Raw genomic sequence first — 20886 nt, forward strand, 5'->3', positions numbered from 1 at the left:
CAACCATATTTTCTCGGTTTCTTATATCTGCTCTTGTTTTGTGTCTCTGTATAGATTCTCCGAATTTGCACAAGATATACTCCAGAGCAGGACACAATGACTTTCTCAGATGGCCTTACACTCAACCGAACTCAGATGCACAATGCTGGGTTTGGTCCACTCACCGACCTTGTGTTCACGTTTGCCAACCAGCTCCTACCTTTGGATATGGATGACACAGAAACGGGCCTGCTCAGTGCCATCTGCTTAATTTGTGAAGGTGAGCCACTTACCAGTAATCAGACCTCTCCCATGTGCTGCTCCAGTTTAAGAATCAGAACTATTTTTGTATTCTGTGTGTTTTAATGTCTGAAATCTGCTGTCAAACTTCAGATGACATTGATTCATTGGCTTAGGCATACCTTCAGTCAACCATCAACCTTTTTATTACATACAGTGGTGTGAAAAAGTGTTTGCCCCCTTCCTCATTTCCTGTTCCTTTGCATGTTTGTCACACTTAAGTGTTTCGGAACATCAAACCAATTTAAACAATAGTCAAGGACAACACAAGTAAACACAAAATGCAATTTGTAAATGAAGGTGTTTATTATTAAAGGTGAAAAAAAATCCAAACCATCATGGCCCTGTGTGAAAAAGTGATTGCCCCCTAAACCTAATAACTGGTTGGGCCACCCTTAGCAGCAACAACTGCAACCAAGCGTTTGCGATAACGTGCAATGAGGCTTTTTCAGCGTCCTGGAGGAATTTTGGCCCACTCATCTTTGCAGAATTGTCCTAATTCAGTTACATTAGAGGGTTTTCGAGCATGAACGGCCTTTTTAAGGTCATACCACAACATCTCAATAGGATTCAGGTCAGGACTTTGGCTAGGCCACTCCAAAGTCTTCATTTTGTTTTTCTTCAGCCATTCGGTGGTGGACTTGCTGGTGTGTTTAGGATCATTGTCCTGCTGCAGAACCCAAGTTCGTTTCAGCTTGAGTACACGAACAGATGGTCGGACATTCTCCTTCAGGATCTCTTGGTAGACAGCAGAATTCATAGTTCCTTTTATCACGGCAAGTCTTCCAGGTCCTGAAGCAGCAAAACAGCCCCAGACCATCACACTACCACCACCATATTTTACTGTTGGTATAATGTTCTTTTTATGAAATGCAGTGTTCCTTCTACGCCAGATATACTTAGACACACACCTTCCAAAGAGTTCCACTTTTGTCTCATTGGTCCACAGAATGTTGTCCCAAAAGTCTTGGGGATCATCAAGATGTGTTGTGGAGAAATTGAGACGAGCTTTGATGTTCTTTTTGCTCAGCAGTGGTTTTCTCCTTGGAACTCTGCCATGCAGGCCATTTTTGCCCAGTCTTTTCCTGATGGTGGAGGCATGAACGCTGACCTTAACTGAGGCAAGTGAGGCCTGCAGTTCCTTGGACGTTGTTGTGGGGTCTTTTGTGACCTCTTGGATGAGTCGTCGCTGCGCTCTTGGGGTAATTTTGGGCGGCCGGCCACTCCTGGGAAGGTTCACCACTGTTCCATGTCTTCGCCATTTGTGGATAATGGCTCTCTCTGTGGTTCGCTGGATTCCCAAAGCTTTGGAAATGGCTTTATAACCCTTTCCAGACTGATAGATCTCAATTACTTTCTTTCTCAATTGTTCCTGAATTTCTTTGGGTCTCGGCATGATGTGTAGCTTTTAAGGATCTTCTGGTGGACCTTACTGTGTCAAGCAGCTCCTATTTAAGTGATGCCTTGATTGTGAACAGGTGTGGCAATAATCAGGCCTGGGTGTGGCTAGAGAAATTGAACTCAGGTGTGGACAACCACAGTTATAGTATGTTTTAACAAGGGGGGCAATCACTTTTTCACACAGGGCCATGATGGTTTGGATTTTTTTTCACCTTTAATAATAAACACCTTCATTTACAAATTGCATTTTGTGTTTACTTGTGTTGTCCTTGACTATTGTTTAAATTGGTTTGATGTTCCGAAACACTTAAGTGTGACAAACATGCAAAGGAACAGGAAATGAGGAAGGGGGCAAACACTTTTTCACACCACTGTATATTTTTTGCAAAGGAGAGAACACAAGTGCCTTCTAAGTGCAGCATGAAGAACATTTTATGTAGATAAAAACAATTGTTAGTCACAAGAGTTAAAATAACACAGGCATGAAGCACTGCAGTTAAGTTCCTAGACATCACAGTCCTGGGGGTGCCTGATGGATGGAACGGCTGTATCTGCGTGTTCGGGGAGCGTCGGTGGATTCCAATGCTTCTTGGGTCCATGGAATGCACTGTCAGGCCTCCCTGGTCTCACTTCCGGGATGTGATGTATAGGAAATGGTGATGAGTTTGCGGAGCATGCACTCCTTCTTCAGGCCGAACACCCGGATACAGCCATTCCACCCATCGGCACCCCCAGGACTGTGATGTCTAGGGCCTTAGCTACAGTGCTACATGCCTGTGTTATTTCAACTCTTGTGAGTAATACTCATTTTTATCTACATTAAACGTACTTCATGCTGCACTTAATAGGCGCTTGTGTTCTCTCCCTTGCTTGTCTTCCAGAGTTGCTTCTTGCTCCCACATTGAGCTGCCTCTACAGTGAGCATTCTATATTTCCACAGACTTGGATTTTTATCTTTTATGGACTGCCTTTTTTCACATTGTGATCTCCAGGCTCTCACTTAGCACCAGCATTTTTCGCCATTCATTGTTATCCTGTTACATATATTTTTTGACCTTCCTTTTGTGCTTTCAAGTTTGTTTACCATTTATTCTATAGTGTTCAATGGAACCAACATAGTGGTAGATACACTTGTAATGACTACAGCAGGAACAGAAGAGATTAATATTGTACCAATTCAGGAACATTAGATCAATGATTTTCTTCAAGTGGCCTTCCTGGTGGCCCATGACTAGCTTTACAATTGTAATTGAATGAAGCACCATTATGCTATTTGGTAATAGCCAATCCAGGCATAATTTACTTAAAATTCTTATTTCACCTTGTACTGTAACACTCATATGGGTATTGGCAGGGATCAGTGCAATAAAGCCATCTATAGATGGTTTAAATCTCAGCCGGTGCAGTATGGACCGGCTGAGATTCGAACTATGTTTGGGCAGGCTGAATGTACACAAGTTGATCGATTGATCAACTTGGGTACAACCAACCTGTTGGATTTTACATGCGAATATTGCTAACGACTTCGCAGAAGGGATGCAACCCGTGGTTGCAGGAAAAAAAATCACTCTGTCTATGGCCATTCTAACCCAGTCATGCTACTGTGCTGTTATGTTTTGGCAGGGAACATGCTAACAGAAGGATAAAGATTACTTTATCAGTTTGTTGCTGTCTTCTTTTGTTTATTCACAGACTGGGGTCAGGGATGTGACCAAGCTGCATTTGTATCTAGGGTGAAAAACAGTGAGATCGCCAACCTGGCTGTGTTGTTTGGCAGAGCTGTGTAAATGCCAGGACTGACTGGACAAAATGAGACATCCTTTGTTAGATAAAACAGCTGACATATATGTATTTTATTTCGATGTTTGTATGGAATGCAGCTTACCTACTTATGTACCTTTGTGTAGATGCTGGTAGGTTGCATCATCCACTGGCACATTTTATCACATGGAGATCCTAGTGGCACCTGAGTTCACAGATCTACCCAGGGTTGCCATCCTTCAATAAATTTACAAACCGTTTGTAAAAATTCATAATTCTTGCATTTGTCCATGAATGCTCATGCAGACTGGACAGATGCATAAATTATGGATTTTACACACTGTTTGTAAAATTACTGACAGTTGCCAACCCTGGATCTACTTTCTTACTCACCTAGAATGGACTTCATTATTGCATTTTTCTTTGCAATATGAGGCATGTGACAGAAACATTGAGACCCCCCCCCCCCCCCCCCCACCGCAAAGTAGAGAAAAGGCAATCCTGATCTTTTAAGCTTTTGCTTCTTTTTTTACTGTTTTGAGGAAGAACAAGCTGTAGGCATCAAATTCCCAGATCTCGTATTACTTATGTTTTTTTTTTATTATTATTTCCTAATACATTTACTGTTTGAAGTCCTATGAATATCAGCATTAGAAACACAGTCCAATGTCACAATGTGTTTTTTTCTAGTAATTTAAAGTTGAATTCCGGGAATTCAGCCACTTTGTAAATAGTGCAGGCACACTATCAATTAAGTCCAAGGAGATGTATGACATCTCCTGAACTTATCTCTATTATTTATATCTAACAGGTTTATGGTTCTGCTGGATCAGGGCTGTGAGAGAGAAGAGAGAGGCACACAGAGCAGCTATGCCAGCCCTGCCCTCTGCTGGCCATTCAGAGAAACCTTTGTATTTTGTGAATGATGGCTTTTTTGATTGGGCAAGTGCAGTGGAGAGGCAGATGCACTCTAATGTTGAAGATGCTTAGGGCTGAAGCATCAGTGCCGGGCTTCCGGAAATACAGCCATAGCTGTCTTCCAGGAGTGCAATAAAACTCTCAGATGTAAATAATAGAGATAAGCTCTGGGGATGTAATACAGCTCCTTGGACTTAACTCATAATGTGCCTTCACTTTTTACAAAGGAGCTGAGTTCCTGGAATTCAGCTTTAAATATTCCTGTCAGAAAAGAATTATGGGCTCTGCCAGGCCTCCTATAAAAAATGCATGTTGTATGACTGGCTTTTGTACTGCAGTGTCAGGCACAGATTAAAGAGGAACTGCAGTCTGCTCACAAAATTTGTAATAAAAACATCTTTGCCATTCTGAAGCTTCTCTCCAACCACTTTGCATATTATTTTATATATACTGTGATTCTGTACTGGCCAAATATGCTGCAGAAATCTCCCTCCACTGAGTCTGGCTGCAGCCATTTTAACTGTGGGCAGCTGAAGCTGCTGCCTGTTCACTTCCTGGATTTATACAGAGGCAAACCTCCAGCTCTGCAACCCTGCAGCTCTCATTGGCCTTCTTATGACTCACCCCTCTTTCTCCCTTCCTGGCAAACCCTCATGAGAGTAAAAGAGAAAACTGTGCATGATGTCATAAGCCTAGGCTAATGACCAGACAAGAAACAGGAAGTGGCCTGTATAACCTATTTACCATCCAAAGTTAAAACAACAAGGGCAGAAGATTAACTAGATGGAAAGTTAAAAAAATGACTGAAGGTCCGCTTTAAGCATGCTGCATATTAAAGTCAGATTCTGTATATCTACATTTGGTCAGAGACTCAAAGCATTGCATGCAAATCATCATCTTGTTAGACAGGAAACTGGTATTTTTCAACAGAAGAGGTCATAAGTGGCTTACCTGGTAATTCTTTTATGATCGGTTTTGTTGAAGCCACTTTTCATGTAAACACCACCCCTTTTAAAGTGCTAGCCATTTTTGTCCATAGGTTTGCAATGGGCCTAGTTTTCCAAGGTGGGCCTTGCTTGTTCCATAGACAGATGCTAACTTTATCTAAGAAATTACCCAGGCATGTTGTACTATTCAATCTTTATCTGTCATTGTGTATGAGGATCACTCATAGTCATTTGCGACGTATCATTGACAGTCTGCATCCATCAATCTGCAACTGAACAGATCTGGAATCTGCTTCCGACACCAGTTTATTGGGATGCAAGAAGTCAGGTCAGAGTTCTGTGACCTGCATAAAAGCAGGTGGCCTGTGGTCTTATGCTTTTATTATATTATGGAGCACCTTACTGACATCTAATATCTCTCTAAGCTAATGCAGAAGTGGATTTTCCCTTTGTAGAATGAATTAACGTATTAAGTCACATTGTATTTTTAAGTATGGCTCACAGTAAAGCTAATGCCGTCCCTTGTGGACTTTCCTACTCAACTGAGCACAAGCTTTCATTTGAGTTTGACATGCTTTGCATAAAGAGAGAAGATAGAAACTTGCGGCTGTAAAGCTTGAATTAAAGTCCGCAAAATTACAGAACACTAAAAATATGTGCCCTGAAGTGACCTAAATAAACCTCTGTCTAATTGCTATTTCACATATCATCATGCAACCAATGTGACCCCCATACTCAGAGCTGCCAGGCACACAACCATCCTTAAAGAGGGATTCCACCTACAAAAAAAATATTAAAAGCCAGCAGCTATAAATACTACAGCTGCTGACTTTTAATAAATGGACACTCACCTGTCCCGGGTTCCAGCGATGCCGGCAGCCGAGGCCGATCGATCGCTCGGCCCTCGGCTGCCGCCACCATTCTAGGTGAGGGAATCAGGAAGTGAAGCGAATCGGCTTCACTTCCCGGTTCCCTACTGCGCATGCGCGAGTCGCGCAGCGCAATAGGAATTGTCCGCGCTGGCACTAGGACCCGTGTGTCTCCCAGCAGACAGCGCGGCAGGACAGGAAATGGCGTAGACTCCCACGGGAGTCTATGCCCGGAAGTGGGTGTAAATACCTGTCTTTGACAGGTATCTCCACCCCCCCTCCCCCCTGAAAGGTGCCAATTGTGACACCGGAGGGGGGGAGGGTTCCGATCAGCGGAGGTACCACTTTAGGGTGGAACCCCCCTTTAAAAAGGACGACAGGGATGATGCACATAATCCACAATGGCTTATCAGAGAAAACCATTCATGTGACAGCAGTAAACTGAAATCTGATTGGTCTCTGCACTGGTTTATTGAAAATATATTCAAAAAAGTTATATCTATGTTTAAATCTGAACGCGTGTAAAACTGCGCCCCCCCCCGGTAAACCTTACAAGTACTTTATTTACCAGCAGTTCCTGTACAAGTTAAAAAACAGCAAGAATTCACCCAAGCACTATGTTCTGACTCAAGAATGAAAGGCAATCAGTGCTCGTTCACTGTGCCACTTGTGCTGGAAATGGTTGGCTGCACGTAATGTATTAAAGCTCTTACAACCTTGAGAACCCCATATGTAATATATAGAAACTGTTTCAGTACAGATAAGCTCTATCAAGGGAGAATAGTACATGCTGAAGTGAAGAAGTATATGTAGTAACAGGGATCCAAGCAATATTTTTATAAAGAATTAGACCTGAAAGGCACTCAGATGTCAGCAGGCCAAATATAGCTCTCTCTTCTAATGCAACACAATTCGTTCAGCCAGATGGCCAGGCTTCGGCAACGGGGGCTTGCAGACTGCTGCCATCTACTGGCTAACCTGAGCCTGACCCGAATGTCAAGAAATGTTAAGTGCTAATAATTCACCAAGATATTTGACTTGAAACATGTCACTTTTTTCTGTTACTAATCTAGACCGTCAGGACCTTGAAGAGCCAGCTAAAGTAGATAAGCTTCAAGAGCCATTACTGGAAGCACTGAAAATTTATATCAGGAAGAGAAGACCCAACAAGCCCCATATGTTTCCAAAGATTTTAATGAAGATCACAGATCTTCGCAGCATCAGTGCAAAAGGTAAAGTATAGCCGATGACCTTGAGAATGATTTTACTGAAGGAGTTTAAAAAGTTTACTTTTAAAACATTTTTTTTTTTTTGATAATGGCAAAATTGAAGTGAACACAGGTTCACCTTATTACTAACCAAAGGGAATACATTTTTTTCTACTGTAGAATAGCTATAGCTCATGCTGGTTAGCCCTTTAAGTCTTTGTATAGTCATGCAGATTAAAATAAAGTTAGCCATACATGAATTGATTTTAAATTGTATCTAATTCTAATATGGATGGAGGAATCTCCAATCAGCTGGTGTATTCTGACTTCCGACACTATGGGAGTTATTTACGAAAGGCAAATCCACTTTGCACTGCAAGTGCACTTGAAAGTGCACTGAAAAAAGAAGGAAAAACAAAAAAACAGCATTTTAGCTGGCACATGATTGGATGATAAAATCGGCAGAGCTTCCCCTCATTTCAGATCTATCCCTCGGATCTACAGCGACTTCACTTCCAAGTGCACTTGCAGTGAACTTGTAGTGCAAAGTGGATTTGCCTTTGGTAAATACCCGGAAATTGACTGCGTCTGATTGGAGTCCAACTTTATTTTCTTGCTAGTGATGGTTTTAGCCACTTTTTAGCAGTATTTTTATTTGTCCAAATATCAATGTTTTCCGAACTTGGTCATTATCAACAAAAAAAATCTCTCAGCACCAACAAATTAACCACTTGCAGACCGCTGTCAGCACATATACGTCGGCAGAATGGCACAGCTGGGCAAAGTAACGTACCCGTACGTTACTTTGAATTTCCCACCTTGCATGCAAGCTCTGTGACTGTGCCCACGGGACCCGTGGACTCGATCACCGCTGGGATACCCGCAATCATGTCACGGAGCTGAAGAACAGGGAGATGCTGATGTAAACAGCATCTCCTTGTTCTGCCTAGTGACAGGATACTGATCGTCTGCTCCCTGTCATCGGGAGCAGCGATCAGTGTCATGACACTGCTAGCCCATCCCCCAGACAGTTAGAATCACTGCCCAGGATACACTAAACCCCTCTCCGCCCCCTAGTGGTTAACCTCTTCACTGCCAGTGACATTTTTACAGTAATCAATGCAATTTTATAGCATTGATTGCTGTGTTAATGCCAATGGTCCCAAAAATGTGTCAAAATTGTCCGATGTGTCGCATTCACAATAAAAATTGCTAATTGCCGCCATTACTAGTAAAAAAAAAAATATTAATAAAAATGCCATAAAACTCCCCTATTTTGTAGACGCTATAACTTTTGCGTAAACCAATCAATAAACGCTTTTGTGATTTTTTTTGTTTTTTTTTTACCAAAAATATGTAGAAGAATACTTATCGGCCTAAACTGAGGAAAATTTATATATTATATATATATATTATTATTTTTTTTTTAAAGTCGTCTGGTCAGGAAGGGGGTAAATCCTTCCGGGGCCGAAGTGATTAAACTTGCTGAAATAGTTTTTACTTTTGTATTTGCTTCTTTTGGAGCAATAATATATATAGAACTCTATTGGCAGCTACCGTGACTTAGAATAGATGTGAAAATAAGGGAAAAAAGTGACGGACAGTTTTAAAGGGTCAGTTCATCTTTACTGACTGTTGCCAAAAACATCCCCAGGCATTACAGCATCCTCGGTATATTAACATGCAGTGCTCTGTTTTGTAAAAGATTGCTAACTTTTCAGCTGCTCATTTCATTTCAGAACATACTTGGCTTCGTTCCCCACCACCCCTTACACGCTAAGTTGTGAGCGTGAGCTGACATGCATGTCATGTGTCATGTGCTCAGCCTTGAAGACAAATGCTTGATCCTGAGTTTCCAATGCTCAGTATATCCTGCTATCTGCATGACAGAGAAGGAAGGGCAATGAAATGAGCAGCTGAAAAATGAAGCATTCTTTTAACCGCTTCCAGACAGTCCACCGTACATATACTGTATGTATACCTGTATGTTGTTTCCTCATCCTGGGTCTAGGACAGGTGTGCCTGCTACCAGAGACCCGCTCCCACTGTGATTGGACACAGTGGGAGCCAATCAGAGGGTCCGATGGCTGCAGGGACTCGCCGTTCGTTCACTGGAGAGGCAGCGGTCTGCCTATGCAAACAAGGCAGACCGCTGTTCTGTCACAGAGGAAGAGAGCGATCTTGTGTTCCTGCTAATCAGGAACACAGATGTCTCTCTTCCTCCAGTCAGTCCATCCCCCACACAGTTAGAAAGCACACCCTAGGAGCACACTTAACCCTTTGATCACCCCTGATGTTAACCCCTTCCCTACCAGTGTTATTTATACAGTTGTGCTCATAAGTTTACATACCCTAGCAGAATTTATGATTTCTTGCCCATTTTCCAGAGAATATGAATGATAACACAAACATTTTTCTTTCACTCATGGTTAGTGTTTGGCTGAAGCCATTTATTTTCAATCAATTGTGTTTACTCTTTTTAAACCATAATGACAACAGAAACTACCTAAATGACCCAGATCAAAAGTTTACATATCCTGGTGATTTTGGCCTGATAACATGCACACAAGTTGACACAAAGGGGTTTGAATGGCTATTAAAGGTAACCATCCTCACCTGTGATCTGTTTGCTTGTACTGTAATTAGTGTGTGTGTATAAAAGGTCAATGAGTTTCTGGACTCTTGACAGACCCTTGCATCTTTCATCCAGTGCACATTTCTAGATTCTCAGTCATCGGGAAAGCAAAAGAATTGTCAAAGGATCTGCGGGAAAAGGTAGTTAAACTGTATAAAACAGGAAAGGGATATAAAAAGATAGCCAAGGAATTGAGGGTGCCAATCAGCAGTGTTCAAACTCTAATCAAGAAGTGGAAAATGAGGGGTTCTAATTTAACCAAACCACGGTCAGGAAGACAACTAAAATTTCAGCCCCAACAGCCAGCAAAATTGTTTGAGATGCAAAGAAAAACCCACAAATAACTTCAGGTGAAATAAAGGGCTTCCGGAAAACATGTGGTGTGGCTGTTTCAAGATGCACAATAAGGAGGCACTTGAAGAAAGATGGGCTGCATGGTCGAGTCACCAGAAGAAAGCCATTACTACGCAAATATCACAAAGTATCCCGCTTACAATAAGCCAAACAGCACAGAGACAAGCCTTAAACCTTCTGGCACAAAGTCATTTAAAGGGATGAGACCAAAATTTAGCTTTTTGGCCACAACCATAAATACTACATTTGGAGAGGAGTCAACAAGGCCTATGATGAAAGGTACACCATTCCTACTGTGAAACACGGAGGTGGATCGATGATGTTTTGGGGATGTGTGAGCTACAAACGCAGAGGAAATTTGGTCAAAATTGATGTCAAGATGAATGCAGTATGTTATCAAAAAATATCAGAGGAACATTTGCATTCATCAGCCAGGAAGCTGCGCATGGGACGTACTTCCAACATTACAATGATCCAAAACACAAGGCCAAGTCGACTTGTCATTGGCTACAGCAGAATAAAGTGAAGGTTCCGGAGTGGCCATATCAGTCTCTTGACCTCAATATCGTTGAGCCACTCTGGGGAGATCTCAAACGTGCAGTTCATGCAAGACAGCCCAAGAATTTACAGGAACTGGAGGCTTTTTGCCTGAAAACATAAAGAGCCTCTGCCACAAATACCACAAAAGACTTCAAGCTGTCATTGATGTTAAAGGGGTTCAGTACACGTTATTAAGAACTGGGGTATGTCAACTTTTGATCAGGATCATTTGACAAGTTTCTGTTGTTATTATGATTTAAAAAGAGTAAACACAGGTGATTGATAATAAATGGCTTCAGCTAAACACTAACCTTGAGTGAAAGAAACATGTTTGTGTTATCATTCATATTCTCTGAAAAATGGCCAAGAAATCATAAATTCTGCCAGGGTATCTAAACTTATGAGCACAACTGTACAGTGACAGTGCATTTTTTAGCACTGATCAATGTATTGGTGTCACTGGTCCCGCAAAGGTCTCACTTAGTGTACAATCTGTTCACAACAATGTAGCAAGCCTGCAAAAAATCACTGATCGCCACCATTACTAGTAAACATAAAAATAAAAATGCCATAAAAATATCCCATAGTTTGTAGAAGCTATAACTTTTGCGTAAACCAATCAATATACGCTAATTGGGATTTTTTTTACCAAAAATATTTAGATGAATACACATTAAACAGTAAAAAATATTTATTTTTTTTCAAAATTGACGCTTTTTATTTGTTTATAGCACAAAAAATAAAAAATGCAGAGGCAATCAAATACCAACAAAAGAAAGCTCTATTTGTGGGAAAAAAGGACAACAATTTTGTTTGGGTACAGCTTCGCATGACCGCGCAATTGTCAGTTAAAGTAACGCAGTGCTGTATCGCAAAAAATGGCCTGGTCATTAAGAATCTTTCAAGGGCTGAAGTGGTTAAATAATGTAGCACTATGTGTTAATATACAGAGGTCACTGTAATGCATGAGGATTTTTTTGCCATAAGTCAGTAAGGGCAGCTTCCCACTGATTCAGTGTGCTTTGGTTGCAGCCCATTGTATCCCCACATTTTTTATGAAGGTTACCTGCGCTTTCTCATAGACTTCTATTATGTTCTTACACTTTGGCGCATCAAAGTGCAACAAAAGTTCTTCATGCAGGGCAGAGAGCGTTCAAATCTAGTTTACAACTGATAATTAGATCTGCCAGCACAGTACATGCTAGGTAATTATAGCAAGAACCCCAGTCCCCTCCTAACATTAGATACAAAGGGAATGCTAAGTATGATTTATAAGCAAATAAAAAGTACTAAAGGTTAGCAATTGTAAAATAATTTCTAAGCCATGCTAATTTAATAGAGACAGTTAACTAATTTAAAGTAACAAAAGTGAAAATACACTTTCAGATAACAAAGTAATACTTACATTCTTTTTGAAAATATAGGCATTTGGTGTTATTGTTTTGTAAAACCATATATTATTTTCTATGCAAAAAAGATATTGTCTTGTTATGTGACACTGAAAATTGTAACAAACAAAACATATGAAGATGAAAAAAATATTAATGGCAAAAAAAAACAGAAGCGAAAATTAAATCAGCAGAGAAATAGTAGTTAAGGTAATAGGGAGAAAAAGGAGTTAATTAGGGTTAACTAATGTTAAATATTTATTTATTGTATTTACTCAATGGCAGAAACTATCTGCAAGTGTTATTTTACATAGGAGTGGCTGATTTGACAGCTGGCAATTGCTGTAAATTGATGGCAAAAGCAGCAGAGGAAGCGTCAGTAGGGGGAGAGGAGCTGGATGTAAGAGATGCATCCAAAAAACTTTAAAAATTTAACTAATCGAAGCCCTTCTCTCAGCAGCTAAGCTCAACCCCCCCCCCCCCCCCCCCCCCCCACCCACCACCAGGAATGGGTAAACACAGCCTTTTAGCCTCCAAACTTTATTGTAAGCACAGAGTAGGTGCTTTGTGATGCGGGAGTAGCGTTTTCTGAGCTGCTGAGTGAAGAACTTGACTTCAGTGTTTGTGCCAGGAACTATGACGTTGGGGTGGTGGTGGAGGGGAGTGGGGCGAGGTTGGGGTTGTTTAGACTCCGTTCAAATCTCCGCGGGGGCAATCGCCGCGATTAGCTATAGCAGCAAATTGCAGGGCGCCGGTGAGTTCCCAGGGCGTTGCCTGGCGATTTCAATAGCACTCCAAACGCGGTGCGATTTTCCCACGATTCGGGGACAATAGTGGTAAAAACGTGTGAACAGGATCACGGGATGCCTGTCGCACAAAAGAAATACAGGAGCTTCTTTTGGGCGGCGGGCGGCGGGCTGTGGGCGGCGGGCTGTGATTCTATTTGCCTGTTTTTACTGTGACTGTCACTCCCATATGCCTAGATGTGAACGGAGCTTAAGGCCCCTTTCTCGCAGAGCTGTCCGTTTTTACAGACTCCGCTTTCTCAGCAGGGATCGATCCATTGATACTCACTGAGCCAGCGGATAACAGGTCCGTCTCTGCTCACTGTGCAGTAGAGCTGCACGATTCTGGCCAAAATGAGAATCACAATTTTTTTTGCTTGGAATAAAAAGATCATGATTCTCGCGGCGTAAAATCTTTCACATTGCACAAAAAAATGTGGGCTAACTTTACTGGTTAGTTTTTTTTGTTTTTTTTTAATTCATGAAAGTAATTTTTTCCAAAAAAATTACATTTGAAAGACCGCTGCGAAAATACAGTGTGACATAAAATATTTCAACAACCACCATTGTATTTTCTAGGGTCTCTACTAAAAAATATATATGTATAATGTTTGGGGGTTCTAAGTAATGTCTAGCAATTTCTAGCAAACAAAATGATTTTAACTTGAAAACAACAACTGTCAGAAAAAGTTTTAGTGTTTAAGTGGTTAAACGTTCCTAATTTACATACAGAAGTCTATTCCTTTGCTGTAAAAGACAAATTGATACAATGTTTAGACTTAACATTCCACTGATAGAATGTTTTAAAACTTGGCAGACTGCCCAGACTTTGACTTTTGATGGCTGAGAGCTGAGAGAAAATTTTCTGCATACCAAAAATCGGGAAGCCTTTTGTCCATTTTGCAACGGGAAAAAAATCACGATAACGATTCTTGACAATTAATCGTGCTGCTCTACTATGCAGGGGCGAACCTGTCAGAGCCCCGCTCTCCTCTATGGGCGATCGGATGAAAACAGACCGCCTGTCCGTTTTCATCCGATCCGCCAGAAAATAGGTTTTCCATCTGTCTGCATTTAGCTGATCGGATGTCAGCGGACATGTCACCTCTGACATCCGTCAGTCCACAGAGGTGCATGGAGCGTCCGTTCAGGTCTGCCTGAAAAAATGAACGGTCCGCATGTGTGAAAGGGGCCTAAAGCTAGGTCAGAGATTTGCTTCAAGGCTACAATCATAATTTATAGGGTGTCAGATGTTTGGGAAATGTGTATGGCAGGTAGGAAACCCTTTTCAAACACTAATGTTGAAAGAAATTCTGGGCTGCTTTAAAGTGGTATTAAATCCAAAAGCAAATATTTAATATGGATCCAATATATCGTTTTAGTGTGCAAGCAGTACTATAGGCTAATTCAATCCACATTGTTGCACAATCCCATATAGTCCTATCTGTACAAATGGGAAAAGGGAAAGTGGGGGGGGCTATGCCCCAGAAAAGAATAGGGAGCAGTACACCCCCTTCACCTCCCAAAGTGATGAGGGACTTTAAATGTGCCAAAATGGGAAAGACAAAAACCTAAACTCCATAAAAAACTATATTTACTGAAATTCTTTAAAAAAAAGTAGCGCCATATATTAAAAACATATAATATAAACCTACCTAGTGTTTTGAATTGACACGTTTCACAATAAATAGCTTCTTCAGGATTCAAGCTTGAAGATGGCCAGCTGAAATTAATAACACACACTCCGACATAAAGAATGATATATACAAACAATCCAGTTAAAGTGAAAAATACAATATATATAATATGAAGCAACATACAGAAGATGAGAAAAAAAATTATAATTATAAATGTAAAATAAAATATATGTTTATCTGGAGGGAAACAAAAAACAGAAAGGGGGAACAAAACCTCATGGGGGGACAGAAAACGAAAAATGGGACCACGGATGGAACATCTAGGAGAATCTAATGAAAACCTTACTTACCTGATCTAAAAAAATCACATATGGAATGAATAAGCATCAAAGGTAGCCAGGAACCACAGGTGTAATTCATTTTTTGTACCCCCATGAGATTTTGCTTTCCCTTTCTGGTTTTTGTTTCCCTCCAGATAAACATATATTTTATTTAAAAATGTTTATTATATTTTTTTCCTCATCTTCTGTATGTTGCTTTATATTATATATATATTGTATTTTTCATTTACACTGGATTGTTTATATATTAACCCCTACTAAAATTTACTATATCTATAACTCATGATACATTAGTGTTATGGTCAGTGGGAAGAATGCTCCTTACACTTGTGGTTATTGGGAAGAATTACCCCCTTATGCCACCACGTACACGCGATCGGAGTTCCGGCCAGAAAAAGACCGATGAGAGCTTTTCATTGGAAAATGTGACCGTGTGTATGCTCCATCGGAATTTAGCTGTCCGAATTTCCGCCAGCCAAAAATTGATAGCATGTTCTCAATTTTCCCAACGGAAAAACTTTCTGTCGGTAATTCCAATTGTGTGTATGCAATTGCAATTCCAAAAATCACGCATGCTCAGATTCAACTACGAGACAGAAGCTATTGGCTACTGGCTATTGAACTTCCTTTTTCTAGTCACGTCGTACATGTTGTACATCACTGCGTTATAAACGATTGGAATTTGATGTGACCGTGTGCAGGCAAGACAGCTTGGCCCGAATTCCGTCAGAATTCCGTCAGGAGAACCATCAGAGCTTTTTCCGACGAGAATTCCGATCGTGTGTACGCGGCATTACAGATAGCTAAACAGATCAGTGGTGTCAGTGGAAAGTTATTTGAGAGGCAAAAATTGCTCATTGCTAAAGGAACCCCTAGCAAGGCCTGGAGGAACCCTAGTTGAGAACCCTTGCATTAGAGTTTCAATTTTAAATAATGGTCAGGACACAACAAAGTCTGGAAAATTCTTACTTTGCTACAGGTAGGGGAATGCCCTGGTCATTCATAAAGCAATATGCATCCTAATGATCCATGTATAAAATTGGTGTCTTCTCCTGCAGGTGCAGAACGTGTTATCACACTGAAGCTGGAGATCCCTGGATCAATGCCACCTCTCATTCAGGAAATGCTGGAGAACTCAGAGGGACACGAGGCAGCAGCAAGCAGCCCCAGCGAGAGTCCACCAGAGCACAGTCGCAGCATCTCAACCACTTCAGATGAGGAGCGGGTCAGCAAATGTGCACAGGTGCAATAGGACCCTCCCATCCACTTCAGACATTCCCAACATTATATGCACACAGGGATGACAAGCAAGGAGCAGACTTTCCCCCCACTGCTGAATTTGCAGACTCTGAACCCTAAAAAAAAAAGAAAAGACCAAGTTGGTTCCGATTTATATATACCTATATACTTTTGCTGTTTACATTCTTAACTTCGCTGGACTCTTACAAGTAGACAAAATGAAAGAAAGAAAAACACTAAAGCAGCCATTTAACAGAACAAGAAATAAAGTTAAATCTATTTTCTCTTCTGATCATCAGATTGCATGATCTTCGAAGACTTTGTACATAATCTATTTACCATGCTCTTTGCTGGATGTTTGGTGCTTTCCTTCTGTCTTGCATACATGAAATGATCAAGACTAAAGGTAACAAAATGGATTGTTGAACATACCCACGTGAGAACCGCTGTCATTTAGGTCATAACATGCCCACCGATGTATTGCGTTTCTTCTCTACTTCACTCTTACATGGAAGAGCGTTCACTACATTATCTGAAGACTGTTTTGTATCGGAGTAACTGCCTGTTCAGTTAGAGGACATTTCATTGTAGAGTTGTCAGTGTCACTTTATGAAGGTGGATCAAACAGATGTGATTGTCTTGACGGATATTTACAGGTGCATTACTGCAGTAATTGTAGCCTCAAAGGCACTTTCCAGTGTTACAATGTTTTTTTTTTTTTTTTGTCTGTTTCTTTTTTTCATGTTTACTTGTTCACAAGCCATCGGAGAAATGTTTGTGTGTGATTCACTACTTATGAGTGGGTTTATCATAAAACGTTCCCCTTATGATTTACCAGGATACATCTCTTCTGTGCCTAAGAGCTCAGCTCTACTTAATTAGAAGTCTGCAAAACTCAAGAACATGATTAGTGTGTATTTTGATGGCAGGACATGGTGTAACTTGCAGTACTTTCTCAGTACACAGCTATAAAGCTGCTACATTGTATGAACGTATGTGAGGAATTTCCATAAGGACTGAGCTGTACATTGTTTCCAGGTACAAGGGAGATGGAACATACATTACAGTGGCTGTCCCATTTAACTGGCATAATGTGGCTATAGTATATTGCTTCAGCCCCACACTTCAAAACACTAAAAGCCCAACTTTTTTTTTTTTTTTTTCGATGTTTGGATCACAGCAACAGTGACCACAGTAGACGTTAACACATTTAAAAAAAAAAAGTGTTCATAGGTCTCATTTAAAGCACTAGTAGAAATTTTCGGAAGGGGGGGGGACAATATTTTAGCAAGTCTGTGATGTATTCTTCACTGGCTCAGTTTGTACATGAGATTGTTTAACAATGCTTTCTATGTTCATATACTGTTTACCTTTTTCCATGGAGTCTCCTGGCAAAGAATAAAATATATTTATTTTAAATCTTTCCAAGTATTCTTTGATGAGTGTGATTAAAGAATAGTGATTTTAATGGACCTCATAATGGAAACAGTAGAAGGTGCTCCCTATGATGCATGATGCTAAAGAACTAGGAGATACGTTGCATTCTGTACAAGTTGGGGACTAAAAACCTTACAGGCCACATCTACCTGCCTTGCAATGACATTTCAGGAAACGGATGAAAAGAGACCTAAGAAGGTTCATATGGGAAACAAAATGAAACAATTTTACGATAAGTGTAAGATCTCTTTTTTTTTCCAGTTGCTAATGAGGGGGCAGGGGTCATTCTCTGGCTATCCCAATGACATGTACATAGATGAAGAAACATTACTGAAAATCCATAGCTTACAATATTTTCCTGCGGAAAGGTTGGATTGGCTTAGTGAAGTGTCATGTCGATTTTTCAGCCTGGGTATATATATTTTATTAGATCTGCTTTGTCATAGTGCCATTGTGTACAGTCCAAGATAGTGCCCAGGCTACAGCTGAGTGGCATATGTAATAAGGGGTTTCTTTCTGTCCCATAGCAGAATATACTTTACAAACACCAGGTACAAGGAGAAAGGCATATACCATTTCCCAGAGGCATAACTTGAAGCTTGTGGGCCCCAATGCAAAAGATGACATGGGCCACCCCCCACTACTACCCACCACCCACTACTACCCACCACTTCCACTGTGCCTGTAGATCAGGGGTGCCCAACCAGTGGCCCGGGGGCCACATGTGGCCCACGGAGTCCTCTGATGTGGCCCTCAACCTCCTGCTCTGGGATGGCTGGTTGGCAAGCCTGGATCACCAATCCGTCATCCTAGAGCCTCAGTGTTGTGAATGAAGCAATCGGCTATGGAGCAGGGCCACATAAGCCGAAGTTTCCTGTATAGCGCTGGCTCCTGTCACAGGTGGAATAATACCATATATGGCCATATCTGTTCTGCAGTGGGTACTGGGCTGCTTTCAAACTGATCTGCAGGTGCACCACCTACCTCAAAGGGCCCATAGAGTAAAGTGGGTTTGTATCTGTGTCTGCTCTCTATATGCAGAGTGGACACAGACCTGTCATCCGCCTGCTCCACTCATTGTGGCCAGCGACTGGTTACCAAGTCACTAAAGTAGCTCTCACTCTTTGAAAGGTTGGGCATCCATGCTGTAGATACACCCACTGCATGCCAAGATACTCAAAGTGGCTTAAGAGTTTTGAGTTTCCAGAGTTCCTCCTTACATCAGAGGACAGGGATCAGCACTGGAGAATCAGAGAACAGGGACCCCTAGCAGGTCACTTGGCAGAGCTCCTTTCCCACCTCAGCACTGTATACAGCTCCAGCCCTGCGGAGGAGGAGCAGTATAGAGTGTCGTAATGTTAAAGGAGCTCAGCAGCCGGGCATAGCATCCAGGGTGGAGGGGGTGGTCAGGGGGCTTTTTGGGGGTGCAACTTAGATCTGGGGGGGCAAATCCATGTGACACAAATCTGCAGCCCCTCAGGAGATGTTAAGGTTTTTTTTTTAGCAATTTATGAAGGTTTCTCTGTTAGAAGTGTGTGTTATTTCCCCAGTTGTCAGGGAAGTGGTTTAAGCAGACATCTCCAGGTGGGGGGGGGGGGGGGGGGGGTACAAAGAATCCCAGCTGGTGACTAGGAGATACTGAGCGGTGTCTTACCTCACCAGTAATTTCCGTCCCATCGTGGCTACAGGACGGCACTCTTCTCCTCTTAACTCGCTGAGCTCGGTTACCATTCCATGTTGCCAGCACACAGCACAGACACTCCCCCATCCTGGGCTGTTCTCACCCCACGCTCTTCTCCATTCAGGAAATGGCTCACAGCTTCTCCCCAGCCAATGAGAACAGAGGGGTGGGGACTGTGGAAAGCAAAGTGGAAGCCCAGTATTGAAGTGTGGCTGTGGGGCCCTAAGGCAGATTGGAGCTATACTTTGTGGAGGATTTGATAATATGACAGGCAGGCTGCAGGGGCCCCGTGGATCTAGGGGTGGGGTTATAATTGTGACCCATGTCACACCCATGCCATTTCCCTCAAAACAGAATAATGGCTACATTTTAGAATCCTTATATAATGTATGCTAGAGCTGCAGGATTCTGGCTAAAATTAGATTTTTTTGCTTAGAATAAATCTCATGGCATAACATCATCTTTCACATTATACAAAAAAAAATGGGCTAATGTTACTGTTTATTTTTTTGTTAATTAAAGTGTATTTTTTCCCCAAAAATATTTCAACGATGGCGATTTTATGCTCTATCTAGGGTCTCTGCTAAAAAAAAAAAAAAATATATATATATATATATATATATATATATATATATATATATATATATATATATATATATTGTGGCAGCAAGCAGGTAAAGTCACCTGGTTGTATCCAGGATGGTAAATATGTGTGTCCTAGATTCAGGCTTTATGCAGACTTTTACAATTAGAGGGGAAGAGTTAATGAGCCCAGCTGAAGTAAGTGGGCTCATTAAGACCTCTACAAAAAAGCCCAGCATGCTTAGGGAGATGCTCCATCCTGGAACCAGTTTTGTGTGTATAGACTGGGGAGTCTGAGATCTGTTCTGTGCGGTGAGTTAACGCCTGTGTGGCAAACCCCTACAATAGAGACAGGGATTGGGGCAGCACAAGGCTGCACCCAGTTGTTAGACAGGGAGTCTACGTGTGTAGTTAGAGGTCAAGCTGACCAGGATTTATTTTCTTGTTTTATTTTGTTTGGCTTTTATATGTATCACTGCATGTAGCCTAAATAAACCGGATCTTTTGTTTTTTGAACCTACACCGCTGTCTGCTGTGCCTGACTTTGTGTTGTGAACCCATCCAGGGGGTCACACACACCCGCTGCCGAGCTAACCCCTCACAGTTGGTGGAGAATTTGGGCACTTTTTTTTTTGTTAAGGCCAGCATGGAGGAGATACTGAGACAGCTGGCTCTAGCAAATGCAAACCAGCAACAAGCAAATGCAAATCAGCAGCAAACAAATGCAGGTTTACAAAAGAGCCTTGCAGCCCAGCAGCAGATAAATGCAACTTTGCAGCAGAGTTTGGAAAATCAGCAGAAGGCTCACCAGCAGAGTTTGGAAGCTCAGCAACAAGCCCAGCAGCGATCTGAAGCCCGCTTCATAGACCTGTTGCAGAAGCAAG

The 20886-nt window shown here is 41.5% G+C and overlaps 1 protein-coding gene across 6 annotated transcripts in view; it reads left to right on the forward strand.

Annotated features, from left to right (window-relative positions):
• RARB (retinoic acid receptor beta) overlaps positions 1-17725 on the forward strand; it is a 1106099-nt gene extending 1088374 nt beyond the window's left edge. For all 6 annotated transcript variants that reach the window (XM_077491425.1, XM_077491424.1, XM_077491427.1 and 3 more), the window contains 3 exons: positions 55-259; positions 7249-7407; positions 16122-17725. In XM_077491425.1, coding sequence (XP_077347551.1) covers positions 55-259; positions 7249-7407; positions 16122-16315 — 558 coding nt within the window. In that variant the 3' untranslated portion in view covers positions 16316-17725. The remainder of the gene's footprint in view (positions 1-54; positions 260-7248; positions 7408-16121) is intronic.
• Positions 17726-20886: the final 3161 nt, after the last annotated feature.

The sequence above is a fragment of the Lithobates pipiens genome, unplaced genomic scaffold (genome assembly GCF_037356315.1).
Source record: "Lithobates pipiens isolate NorthernLeopardFrog02 unplaced genomic scaffold, aLitPip1_a1.2 Scaffold_19, whole genome shotgun sequence".
NCBI lineage: Eukaryota > Metazoa > Chordata > Amphibia > Anura > Ranidae > Lithobates > Lithobates pipiens.